This window comes from Penaeus chinensis, chromosome 2, assembly GCF_019202785.1.
Source record: "Penaeus chinensis breed Huanghai No. 1 chromosome 2, ASM1920278v2, whole genome shotgun sequence".
Taxonomy (NCBI): Eukaryota; Metazoa; Arthropoda; class Malacostraca; order Decapoda; family Penaeidae; genus Penaeus; species Penaeus chinensis.
This window is the reverse complement of record NC_061820.1, coordinates 31,961,160-31,974,659: the sequence shown is the minus strand read 5'-3', so window position 1 is coordinate 31,974,659 and position 13,500 is coordinate 31,961,160. Positions and strand designations below refer to the sequence as shown.

The 13,500-nt window shown below is 35.4% G+C and overlaps 1 protein-coding gene across 1 annotated transcript in view; it reads right to left on the bottom strand.

The window, feature by feature from the left end:
- The window catches only part of LOC125034738 (chromatin-remodeling ATPase INO80-like), a 30,318-nt gene that overhangs the window by 13,817 nt on the left and 3,001 nt on the right, over window positions 1-13,500 (bottom strand). The window contains exons 2-20 of the mRNA XM_047626680.1: window positions 10,923-11,041; window positions 10,546-10,619; window positions 10,026-10,249; window positions 9,623-9,796; window positions 8,155-8,271; window positions 7,187-7,345; window positions 6,800-6,958; window positions 6,485-6,663; window positions 5,991-6,207; window positions 5,664-5,751; window positions 4,976-5,064; window positions 4,460-4,662; window positions 3,861-4,063; window positions 3,352-3,443; window positions 2,918-3,079; window positions 2,338-2,536; window positions 1,941-2,031; window positions 1,429-1,698; window positions 959-1,250 (exon numbers count right to left, since the gene is read on the bottom strand). Of these exons, the coding sequence (XP_047482636.1) occupies window positions 959-1,250; window positions 1,429-1,698; window positions 1,941-2,031; window positions 2,338-2,536; window positions 2,918-3,079; window positions 3,352-3,443; window positions 3,861-4,063; window positions 4,460-4,662; window positions 4,976-5,064; window positions 5,664-5,751; window positions 5,991-6,207; window positions 6,485-6,663; window positions 6,800-6,958; window positions 7,187-7,345; window positions 8,155-8,271; window positions 9,623-9,796; window positions 10,026-10,249; window positions 10,546-10,619; window positions 10,923-11,032 (3,102 nt within the window). The 5' untranslated portion in view covers window positions 11,033-11,041. The remainder of the gene's footprint in view (window positions 1-958; window positions 1,251-1,428; window positions 1,699-1,940; window positions 2,032-2,337; window positions 2,537-2,917; window positions 3,080-3,351; window positions 3,444-3,860; window positions 4,064-4,459; window positions 4,663-4,975; window positions 5,065-5,663; window positions 5,752-5,990; window positions 6,208-6,484; window positions 6,664-6,799; window positions 6,959-7,186; window positions 7,346-8,154; window positions 8,272-9,622; window positions 9,797-10,025; window positions 10,250-10,545; window positions 10,620-10,922; window positions 11,042-13,500) is intronic.

Below are 13,500 nucleotides of genomic sequence, written 5' to 3'. Positions count from 1 at the left end.
AAAGAAAAAAAGTGGCTGCCCCTCTCTTCCCCTTCAAACCATAGAGAACAATAGGTCCGCCAAATTGATCATGGCAAGTTGCACCACAATATAACACAGGCACACATACAGGCCACATTCTCTCCCTTTCCCCCCTTCTACAATAAGACGCACACAATCCCTCCCTATCCCCTTTTTTGCCTCTTCCCTCTCTTTTTCTTTTCTTTTACCTCCCTCTTTTTCTTTTACATCCTTTCTTTCCATTCTTTACTTTCTCTCTCCCCCCACTTTTCTCCTCCTTTCCATTCCTTCTCATATTAGCCTTTTCTATCTTCCCCACTCTCTATCTTCCTCTTCTTCCTTCACTTCCCTTCCCTCTTTCTTTTCTTTCTTCTCTCTTCCTTGTTCTTTCCCTTCTTTTCATCCTTCTTTCTCCTCTCTTCCTTTTAGTCATTAATTTTCTCCTACTCTGTTTTTCTCTTCTTTATCTTGACTTGTATACATTTTTTTTGTTGTATTTTCATTCCTTTTTCCATTTTTTTAAGGTTTCAGAAAAACTTCAAACAAAAGAAAAAGACAGAAAGATGAAAAACAAGACTGAATTAAAAAAGAAGAGAGAGAATGAGGATGAGACAGAGAGAGAATGAGGGAGGGAGAGGGAGAGGGAGAGGGAGAGGGGGAGAGGGGGAGAGGGAGGGAGTGGGGGAGGGAAGGAGAGAGAGAGAGAGAGAGAGAGAGAGAGAGAGAGAGAGAGAGAGAGAGAGAGAGAGAGAGAGAGAGAGAGAGAGAGAGAGAGAGAGAGAGAGAGAGAGAAAAGGGGGGCCTGACAGATGCATAGATATGGCATGACAATAACAAGATACCAATCAAAATCACTACATCAGCAGTCAATTCAATAGCCCCTCACAATCACAAACACACAAACAGAGACACACACACACACCTGCATAACCCATCCCCTTTGTTCCTCTCAACTCACCTTGCTCCCGTGCTTCTTGGAGCCGTGTTTGGAACCCGCTCCCGATCTCCTGTGGGAGGACTTGGATGATGAGCCACCGCCCGCCTTTTGAGGACTCCCAAGCTTAGCCAGGTGGGCTGGCTTGGGAGGGGAGGACTTCTCCCCAGTAGTGGGCTGAGAGGGGTTGGCGGATTCGTCCTTCGGGGTTACTTGCTCTGGGGTGTCGGTCGCCTTGGCCTCCTCACCTGTTGCTCCTGCTCCCTCCGTGGCTTCTGACAAGACCTCTATCAGCGGGGGCTTCATTTTCTTCGATCTGGGGAAGAGGGAAAAGGAACAGCAGAGATGAAGGCGCTCTATGAAAAGTGCATATCTAGAATCTGATAAGGGAATATACAGATAGAGGGATAGATATATAATAACAGAAATAAAAAGAAAAAGAAATGTTAAAAATAGGCCTAAATAGACACAAAGGCTATCAAATAGATACATACCTCATTATTCTATGACTCATCGTCTCAGGCATGTGGTGAATCACATGATCTCTGAAGGTATAAACTGAGGATGTGTTCGAGGTAAAGATGAGGTTGGAGAGCACTCTACTCGATGCTATTCTTGCCGGGCACAAATTACCATCTACTATGAGGTGGTCCTTCCGCGCAGGCACGAGGCTTGGACTTGATCGCTTGTCTTTCTCCTGCCAGGTGCTGCGATGCTGCCGAATCTTCTCATACTGCATTGCTGCCAGCAGAATGAGCCATCGCCTGTTGAAGGGAGGGAAACATTTATGATAATTATTTGTTACTTGAGCTAAATTTAAACTATGGTGTTGAAATATCAGAGGAGCTTGTCTTTTCTATTTTACTTTTTTTTTATATAAACTTGTATATATCTATTTTGCTTAACTGTCAAATCTCCAAATTATATACATCTAAGAGTTGAAATAATCTTGTAACAACGGTTGTGAAGTCTGGTAGAACCCCAATATTTTCACAAATAGACTTACTGAGTTAACAGGTGATCTTTCTTGAAGGTCTGGACTTCACAGGGACTCAAATCAATGAACCGGAGGAATGAAAAACACCGGTTTGATTTCCCTGTTAGGAGTAAAATAAAATAAACAGTTCCATGAATAAGGAAAATATATGCATTGTATATTTGTTGTGTAGACATAGAGGTAAAGGAAAAAGAGTGATGAGACCAGTTCTTACAATAAAAATAAATATCTTTACTATACAGACAATCCACTTGATTAGAATATTTCAAGACATGGTCACACCAACAATTTCATTCATTTTAAAATCTCCCTTGTATAAAAAAGTAACAAATTACCTCATACAAAAACACAGGTAATACACAAAAACTACAGTAACTACAACAATGTGGATAATAACATTACTAACCTTCTTCCTTCAAACTAGAATGTATATAGTGTGGACTGAACACTGACAGCTTGTTATAGAGCATGTGGTGTTGACTGGGGTTGTCTCGGACGAGGTACACATCCCTGAACACCAACTTAGGCATGTAGTAAGGCTCAGGCTGCATTGTGTAGGGGGAGCGCACTTCTCGTCTCTCTAGGAGTTCAGGGTGGTTGCACACCTATGGGGGAGGGAGTTTTGGGATTAGTGGTCAATTTTATCATGTTGCTTCTAACAGCTGATCATAATATTTGCTGGGTGGTATCTGACGTTTCACAGCTATTGAAAATGTTGTCCTGTGCATAGTATTTGCTGCTACAATGACAGTCGAGGTGTGGTGAATGTTGGCTTTAGGGAGGTGTGTGTGGCAGGTACTGAGACTGGAGTGAAATTATGATACTGTTGATTTGATCTATTGCTTCTCATTAATGTCTTAAAAAGAGACAGAAAAAAATATGAATTACTATTCAAACTATGAATTATGCAGAAAAAATCTGAATACTAACAATAATAACATCATCAAAAATAAAGATTTTCAATTCCTAATCCATTACTTATTCACCTTCCTAAACTGCATGACAAGATTCATGAGTGACGAGGTGACTGATGTTTGCTGTGATGAGGGACCCATAGAGGAACGTAGGAGTTCGTCGATGCTGATTTTGTTCTTGAGGCCATTGTAGAGAAACTTCTGCCTTAGGGTAAGTGGGCAGTACATCATGATCTGCAGGAGAGTAAATTAGCAACAGAAATAGAATTAAAAATAATCCAGATGATTTTTTAATAACTTATAACTGTTTAAATTAGCTTACAAAAATCATATTCCAATTATGGTGTGTCAGTTAGAGGGTGTAAATCAATTTCTTTATCTATTTTCTAAAGATATTCATAAGGTGCAACACAGAAAAAAGAAATAAAGAAAGAAAAGGATTCTTTTTTATATATTATAAAAAAAAAATCAGAAAAAGAGAATACACGTATGACAATCTGCTTTACCTCAATCTTGTCTGAAAGCTCATTCTCGACCTCTGTTTTTACTCTTCTCAACATGAATGGCTTGAGAATCATGTGGAGTCGATTCAAGTGCTCTGCAAAGAAGCCAAGTTGAAATGTTCCATTAAATATAATTTACCTCAATACATTCAATATCTTCTCTATAGGACAGCAAAATCTAGTGACATGATTTCTGACCAAAAAAATTACTGTTCACATTTGTAAAGGGGGAATAAACATAAATTCATGACAATTTGTTTCTTAGGAATTTATAATATTCACTAACACAGTAGCATTTCAAAACCTACATACCCACAATACACAGTATCTACTTTTCTACTACTATTTCACCCCACACAAGTAAAAATATTCTTGCACAATGTTAATAACCATAAATCTCATTCCCATGTATCTAAGCATCAATTTCTTTTTCATCTTAGTTTTCCAACATCTCCCATTATGACTCTCACTTTGATCCTACATCCCAAACCCAAACAAAATCCCAAACTCACTCTCGTCCACGTGTGTTTTGTTCTCTACGTGGCCTTCAATATCCTTGCTGAACCACTCATTGAACCACAGGTGAGAGTCGAACAGGGAAGGCATGATAAAGTGAAGGAGAGCCCACAGTTCTGCCATGCTGTTTTGGATGGGAGTTCCTGAGAGTAGCAGTCGGTTGCGGCAGCTGAAGCCCAGAAGGAGCTTCCATCTCTGGCTGTATGTTGAGTACAGCAAGAAATACAAAAATTAATATGGAGCTCAGCATGGGAGGGAAATAAATATTCAAAGCTCAGACTAAATGAAAATTTTTTATAAGCTGAAGAAAATTCAAAAACTTTAATCAAACAAATCTAGTTTAAAAGACAACCCTTAAAGACTTTTCTATAGCTAATGGATTATGTCAAACTTGCTTTAGGTATGCAAATAGAATGATAATCAAGACAGCACTTTCAACAAAGCCATATCTCCAATTACATTATTATGAACCTTAGAATACAAACTCTAAAAAATTCTTTACAACACACTGGATCTGCATTATAATGAAATACATCCTATTCTCTGTACAAAGGCATGCAACACACATATTACACATCCCAAACCAAGAACACACCTGTTGATGCTCTTGATGGCCTGAGCCTCATCAAGGACCATGTAATTCCACTTGAGGCGGTTGAGGAACCTAAAGTCCTGGATGACGATCTGGTAGCTTGTGACAACCACGTGGAAGCTAGCCTCCCTTGTACCAAGGTTCTTCCCGTCGAAGAACTTGCGGAGGTTCTTGCGCTCCTCAGGGTTGCCCCAGTATGGCACCACCTGCAGAGGAGAGGAGTTAGCGAGCAAGGCTTTTGTGGAGTGGAAAAATTAATGGTCGTATGGATGGAGCGGATGGGAGTATGCAAAACACATTCACAAGATTACATTAATTGTAAATGTTGTACACCATAGCCATGTCAAAATCTCAAAAGGAAGTGAAAAACGGGGAACCAAAATCTATAAACCAAAAATTTAAACATCATAAATTCAAACAAAAATATAGCAAAGATCAGTAAACAAATATAAACTCAAAGAAACAATAATTAGAAGAAAAAAAAATCCAAATTCACAACATTCAAAGCCTGTTTCATACTTGGAAATCTGGCACAAATCTGGCTATTTCTCCTGTCCAATTGTGAAGGGTTGATGCAGGGGTGATAATCAAGAAGGGGCCCCATGTATCTGTGAAGGCAAAGAACATACATATGAATATAAATAAATAAATAAGATATAAATTAACAATCATTACCTATTCTGTGGCACTGAAAAATACTCTCTGGATGGCAAAACTATATAAAAATAAATAAATAAATAGATAAATAATAATACAATTTACCTAAAGTGATAGTACAGACTCCGGACTCTTAATATATGATCTACCACACATTACTGAAGTACACCCTTCAACCCAGTGGTGCCAGGTACATATACTGTCCACTGTAGTTTTATTTTGCTCCACAATACTCAACCACCAAGGAGTCAATTAATTAGTAGACCCTAGGTGACCTCATTTAATTTTCCCATACTTTGAATCTTTAGTAAAAATGTTTTTTATTGTTTTAATGTTATTAATACTGATACTGTTATCATCAATATTTTCACTAACAATAACAATACTATTAGCAATAAGTAATAAAAAATTAATCTTTCTGAAAATGGGTGAGATAGGTAGGACTAACATTTAAAACACTACCAAATAAACTTTTTATACTATATATGATCCTCTCTTAAGCAGTCAATGGATTAGTAGCTGAAAAAATAAAAATCACTGCTGAACATACCGTACTGTTCGCAAATGTGTGCAAGGAAGGCAACTGATTGTACTGTCTTGCCCAGCCCCATCTCGTCTGCAAGGATACCATTAATGCCCTGAAAAATGAAAAAACAGAAATCAAGATTCCATGGTATATATCTATCTTAAAATACTTACAATGTTGATAGATTGCTAATTCAGTTTTAGAAACAAAATCCCATGCAGAGAAAGAGTGAAAGAGAGAGAGACACAGCAAAATGTCAAGTGGATGGAATAGGGAATGGGAAAGGGGAAAATGGAAAAGTGAAAAAGGAAGGGAAAAAGAAAGACAGAGAAAGAAAGGATCACTACTCACAAAGTAATAGAGATTAGCCAGCCAGTTCATGCCCTTCATCTGGTAACTCTTGAGAATGCCCTTGAAGATGATGGGCTGCGGGTGCTCCTTGGCCTCCTTCGATCCCCCCACGTTGAGCATGCTCTCACCGTCCATGCCTGAGAACATACTGAGTCGTGCCTGCTGTGTGGAATACGCCTCCTGTGCCGTCTTCAGTGCTTGAGCCTTCATGGCCTCACTGTTGAATTTAATATTTTGCGATGTAAAATTGGATAGTAACAACAAGGATGATAAAAATAATCAGACTGTAAAGCATAATGCTATACTAAAAGCATTATATACACATGAGGTGAACTGAACTAACCAGTTTTGATGACAAATAATTCATACTACTAACAAAAATACAATTTGAAAATCACAAGTTCTACTAAATTGGAATAAACCAGCAAACAGAATGATAACTAGTCTATCAAAACCAGCAAAGGCAGAAACACACACACACACACAAAACTCACCAATCGTAATCATCCATAGAGGAAGAAGAAGGCATGGGCCCATCGTCCTCCAGCTGCTTGAGGATGTTGCTCGTGTCCTCATCGTCCATGGAAGCTGAGCCCATCTTGTTCTTCATGAAGTGAGCATAGAGCTCTGGCAGTGTGATGAGGAAGTTGACCTTGCGTTGTTGTCTCTTTACCTGTCATGAGAAGGAGTGAGATAATAAAACTAATCTTCAACTATAAATTCTAATCATACGAAAATCAATAATCTTTCCATAATAAAAACTATCAATCGCATAACAGCAAGCAACACTAATAACGCAAATCCCTCACCTCCAGGATTTCCTTGTCCATTTTGCGCTGTTCCTCTGCCTCCCTCTCAGCTCTTCTGTTCTGCTCCTTCAAGATGCGGTCAAACTTCTTCCATTCTCCTTGCATAGTTCTTGTGAGTCGCTTCAGCATCCACACTTTGTCTTTAACCGTTTTCTGGCTCTGAGAAACGCAAGAAGAAAATTAGAAAGGTAGATATTGTGATAAAACTAGGGAATGTAATGGTCTTATAAAATAACTATTGAAAAAAGATAATGACAATGATAACAAACTAAACAAGAAAGCTTACCAAATCTAGGTAAATCAATAAAGAGCAGAACCCAATGCAACTTAATTTATTGTGGGTGAGAAATAAATAGAAAATAAATAAATAATGTATATTCCCCTCACCTGTAAGGCCTTCTGTCTACACACACGCATACACCCTGTGGCCATGCGCTTGCAGTTCTGGAGTACCTCCTTGCGGAAAGAGGCCTTGGATTTCTGGCAACGGCCCACCTCCTTTTTGGCCATCAGCACCCATAACTTGTGTCTGCGCATGGTCAGGGCCTGGGGAGAAAATATAATGAAAGTAAGTCTAAAAACTTTTATGAAGAGCTGGATGATAATGATATGAATATGATATGATAATGGATAATTTTAACCTAATGCCACCGGGCATGGAATGTACATACACTGTGAGTTTACTTTACTAATTATTTTTACACATAGATGGCTACACTTGTACTAAGTCACCAATGAGCCAATTATGAGTACTACCTGTCTTGCCCATTTACCCTTTTCCTTGGTTTACAAAAGTATTTTACATTATCTTATTTTGCTGTTAGTAATGTTTATAAAATAATAGAGATTATAATGTCTATAATAAAAATAACACCATTGGTATTCAAAGCATTAGTAAAAAAAAGTTTTGCCCGCCAATTCAACCAAAGGGGAAATGAAGTGAAAGGGAAAATTTTAGAGAGAAAAGGACTGTGGTGTACAGAACTTCAACACAATGATTTATAGCATAAGAAATAACAAAACAAGTACATGCTGCACAGTCACAATCTCCTCCTATGAATAGGGGGTGAGCAAGCTGTGAAGTAATTAAATATTCATTACACGAAATGAGCAAAAGTTTTGACAACATACATCTATTCACTACTAAATTATAACCATGATTATCAGTGATAAATATTTATTTATATATATTTATTTACTATGTTATCTCTTCTTTTTCTACTAAAAAACACAAAATAATATGACCTCCTACTTGTTTAATAACCTCTAAAAAAAATTTAAACACCACCTTTACTCTTACAAACAACAAACACCCGCAAAAAATGGACTATCAACTGCAACAAAATTCTTCCAACCTGCGCATCCAGTTTCTTGGGCTTCTTATCCTTCTTGCTGCCCCTCCCTCGTCCCTTCACAGGTATGGAGAGGTCATCGGAAGCGTCATCGGGGAAGCTGTGCAAGCTGTCCTCATTCTGTGCAAGAGGGCTCTGATGAGAGATCGAGAGAACAGACAAAACGGACCGACGTTACAGCGTGTTTCCGCTTTTTTTCTTTCTCTTACAAGGATTCGCTTATTTGTTTATGGGTTGTTTCTGCTATTATCATAATTGATATAGTGTTTTTTCTTCTTCTTTTTTTTATTTATTATCAATGGGCTGCATTTATCAACATAATTTACATTGCTATCATCACTCTTAAAAGACAGAATGAAGGACACTTTCATTCTTTCTCTCTCTTTTTCATGTTCATTTCTGAATCTATTATCATTACTCTGATGACAAACTAAGAGAACCAAGACTTAAAAAGTGTAATTCATTTTTCTGTCCTCCCCCCCTCTTTTTTTTTTGGCATGGGTGATACTAGACTTTCTCTTTCATTATTCACATCATCACTAATTATTAACCATTACTGCTGTCCTTATATTAAAAAAAGAAATGGAAGTCTTTTCTTTTTCCTTAGATTTCTTGTTTAAATTCTAATTACAACTTCACATGCTTATCAATTTGCTGTTATTATTTCATTACTTTTAAGGGGGGGAATACATTTCCTTTTTCTATATTTTTTGTGTATTTTATTTATACACAGATTCAATCACCATTTTCCTTAATCATATGTCTGTCATGCAGTATAAATAATTATAAATGGTACAAATACCCTCACAACATTAACAGAGAGAAAGCGGTATTCCAAATCATTATCTGTCTGGTATTCTTAACATTGTACAGAGAAGTGTATAACCTAAGCTTGATTTCACTGGCTCATTTATATCTACATTTGTAAATTTACGAATGTATTTCTGATTTGTGTGATGATGCAGGCTCAATAAATTATGGTATGATAAACTGGAAAATGTCCCTTTAAACCATAATAAGAAGTGGACTTGTTAGGTTACATTATGTTAAAATTTGAGAAAATTCCTTTGAAATTTGGATTTTGTTAAAGTAATCAGTATTAGAAAAATCAGGTGCACTAGCAAGCCTTTTCTGTAAGAAGTGAAACATGGCTTTTAGAACTATTAGTAGGTTTACCTCAATTACAATTTGTCCAGGACTTGGGCTAGATAAGCTTGGCTACAATACTAGCTTGACTTCTTATGTCTACTGAAAGGTAGATTTCAATATGATTTACATAAAATTTGCTTAGGATGCAATAAAGTTATCTATATTTCTTATGTGTATCAAATGAAGTAGGCTAAATATAGAAAGCAAGTTGATTTTTTTTTTTTTCTTATTCTATCTGTTTCTCTTTTTTTCCCTCTGACTTCTTGCCCATTTCTGTTAGCGCATACCTAAGAAAAAGAAATATATCTAACAAAACTCTTACATCCGCATCAAGTTCATCCTCCTCCTCTTCTTTCTTTAGCTTCTTTTTTAGCTTCTCTTTCTCCTTTTTCTCCTTGTTCTTTTTTCTCCTTGACCCAGCCATGAACCGCTGGTGTTCTGGGTATTTGTCAACACGCGAGAGCAGGCCAGCACTGTAGTATAGGTAGCCTCGATTCTGAGGAGAGAAAAAGGATTTAATCAACCGAGTAAGAGGGGGAAAAAAGGAATCACAATCGAAGATGAAAAAAAAAAAAAAGACTAGTGAAACAATAACAAAACATATATGAAATTTAAGAAGATTAAGTATTTCAGAATAAAAAGATTAATCATTGTGCAACCTTCAGTAATACATCCCAGTACCATATAGTTCATGTGAATTCTTTATAAGCCAAAGGACCCCATACCTCTTCATTCTGGTAAAAGTGTGACTGGTGATGCTTGCGGAGGCGGTGTTCCCTGAGCATGTTCTCCAGGTCAGCAGGCGTGAGCTCTGGGCCATCCTCATCATCTGTGTCATTCTCTGTCTCAGAGGAGGATGAGGACGACGACACCAGTACGTCCTTCAGCCATTGTCTTTTGCGACGAACGCCCAAAAAGTTGTATAGGTGTGATTTGTCATTTTCTCTCTCTGTGCGAAGGAAGAAAACAGTCTTATGATGAAGCTCTTATAATGAGGCTTATTAAAAGAAATTATCTCCAAATGAATAAGATTAAGAAAATTATATCAACAAATGTAGAAAAATCCTCTCACATATTAAGTTTTCCAGAAGACAAGTTATTTTATTGACATAATTCACATCATTTGTAAAAGGGAAAAAAGAAAAATTGCGCAGTCCTCTTGCCATTCATTTCTAACTTTAATTCCTTAACTAAACCTTTCCAACATACAAGGCTATAATAAATACAATACATCCATAAACTTACCATCTTTTGTTCGCGATATGCCATTCTTCAAGGATATACTTCCTTCTACGTCTGATTCTGATGCAGTGTCGTCACTGTTAATAAAATCAGTATTAAGACATGTTCTCTTCTTATTCAAATATCTTTAAGGTTATAAATCAGAGTACTTGGTATAGCCTCCAATCTTGATATGTGTTCAACTTATATAAGATAAAATAAATATATGTTCTGTAATATAACTAAAGATGATAATGCCAAAAGGCCATATACCATATACACTTCCTTCCAACAAACACCTTAATACAGATTATACACCGAATGGAAAGCCTAGAGAGAAGGCCATACATCAACTACAAATCTTTCCAACTGCACCACTACCACTAACAACTGAGCCTCACCTGACAGGCTGGTTGATGACCTGTTCCACATAGTTGAGAAATGGGTCAAGCTTGAGTGCCTGTTCTAGACGCTGGATGTGCAGGGGCTTCGAAAACTCTGCATCCTCCATGCTCAAGACCTACAACAGAGACAGGGAAAGGGTCAGAGGGAATATCTTGGGGGAAGAGAGGAAAACGATTGGGGAGAATCAAAAGTAATCGATCAGAGGAAATAGATGGTAAGCAGAAAAGGGAGTAAAAAAAGTGGTTAAAGGGAAGACTGCAAATTAAAAGGGAACTGATTAAAGGAGATAGGAGAACTGATTACAGGGAACAGAGTAATATGACTGGAGGCACTAAATGGGAAATTACTGAAGAAAATAAGGGGAGGACTGATTAGAAGCAATAAAAAGGAACTTACTTAAGGGAACTCAAAAGAGAAGGAGGGGAAAAGAAAATGAATAAAGAAAGAAAGAAAAATGGGCATTGATAGGAGGGGCTAAGGGAACTGATAAGAAGGAAAAAGGGGACATAACAAGAGGGAGGAAAGGGGGTGTTGATTGCAGGGAGAAAAGGGAACTAAAAGGAGAGGAGAAATAAATCAGTTGGAAGGGGAAAGTGGTGACTGATAGGAAGGACTTTCAGTATGGCTAATTCGATTAGGGTAATTTCAACCGAAGGAAAATAAGAGCTCAACATAATTAAAAATAAATAAAACAAAGGAAAGAAGAAAAAGGAGAAATAAACAGAAAAAATTAAATATGAGGAGGAGAATTTAAAAAAAATGATTATAAGTTATAACTGCTACAGAAAACTAGGCTTACTGACAATGGGGTATTAACTCTTAAAGACAGATTTATAAGTAAACACTTTCTATTTCAGAAATAATGTATATTCTTAATTTAAAAAAAAAGAAAAAATAATAATAATATCAAATAAATAAATATATAATTTCAATCATCCCTATTCTTTCTGCCCTTCCTTCCATGAAAAAAAAAAAAAAAAAAACTTTGAGATTAATGATTCTACTAGTTTTTCTCGTACTTTTAAATAAAGAGACATCTCTAAGACAGAGCTTCCTCTTTTACAAATACGTATATAAAGCCTTTTTTTATATATAAATCTCTGCCTCTTTAATTTGTAGCCTATACACATTTTTAGAAAGTGGATACAAAAGAGCAAATGCAATAAAAGCAATAAATAAATAAACAAATAAATCCTTCCAATCATGTTCTTTCTGCCCTTTCTACCAGGGAAGAAAATGGCACCTTTAACATCAATGATTCTTCTAGTTTTTCTCGAATTTTTAGATAAAGAGACATCTCTAGAACAGAGCTCCCTCTTCTTTTTCAAATAGGCAATTTTTTTTTCTTTTTTTCTTAAATATCTACTTCTTTAATATGTACCCAATTCACATTTTTAAAAAGTGAATAAAAAAATTAAATAAAAAAATAAATAAACAAATAATAATAATAATAATAGATGCATCTTTAAATATATTTCATTACCCTGCGATATTATTCTTATTTATTCCAGTCATTAAACCTAATCTATCAATCTTGTGGCAGCTATTATCTTAACGCACTCACATATCACATTTGTCCGAACTTGTCTATTATTACTAATCTTCTCTGATACTTACTGAAAGAAGGTTACCATTGTATAATTCACACTTCTATATTCTATGTGTTCTTATCTTTACTTCAAGAGAAAATATTTTCATTTCAATAATATCCAAATTGAATTTAAAAACATATTGATACATCAGCATCTATTGCTAAAAATATAAATGTTAATATATATGCATATTCAAATACATAAGTAAAGATGATCAAACAAACAAACAAGAAAATGTATACAACTTCAAAATATTTCCTAAGCAATCAAAATATTTAATCATTACAGATCTACCATTCAACTGACATGCAAATGTTATATTTCATTTAGACTACTGCAAAATTATGAGCACTGATAAATAGTAAATATCTGTTTCAGTGATCATTAATCATTATCATTACTATCATTATGAATAGTTTTATCTTTATCATCATAATAAATATAACAGTAATAATAATGATAATAATAATGATAACAATAACAATAATACAAATACAAATACAAATAATAATAATAATAATAACAAAAATAAAAATAACAATAACAATAACAATAATAATAATAATAACAACAACAATGATAATGACCATAAAAAAACCAATAATAATAAGAGCAAAAATTATAATGTCAACAATAATAATAATAATAATAATAATAATAATAATAATAATAATAATAATAATAATAACAATAATAATAATAATAACAATAATAATAATAATAACAATAATAATAACAATAATAATAATAATAACAATAATAATAACAATAATAAAGTAAATGTTTGTTTATATCGATACTGATATTATCAAAAGTCCACTAACATGAATTAATATTAATTTCCCAAATTGATATATCACAAATTTGCATTTGTGATATATCAATTTGGAAAATTAATATTCATAACATCTAAAATGTGTGTGTTTGTGTGTGTGCGTGTGTGTGTGTGTGTGTGTGTGTGTGTGTGTGTGTGTGTGTGTGT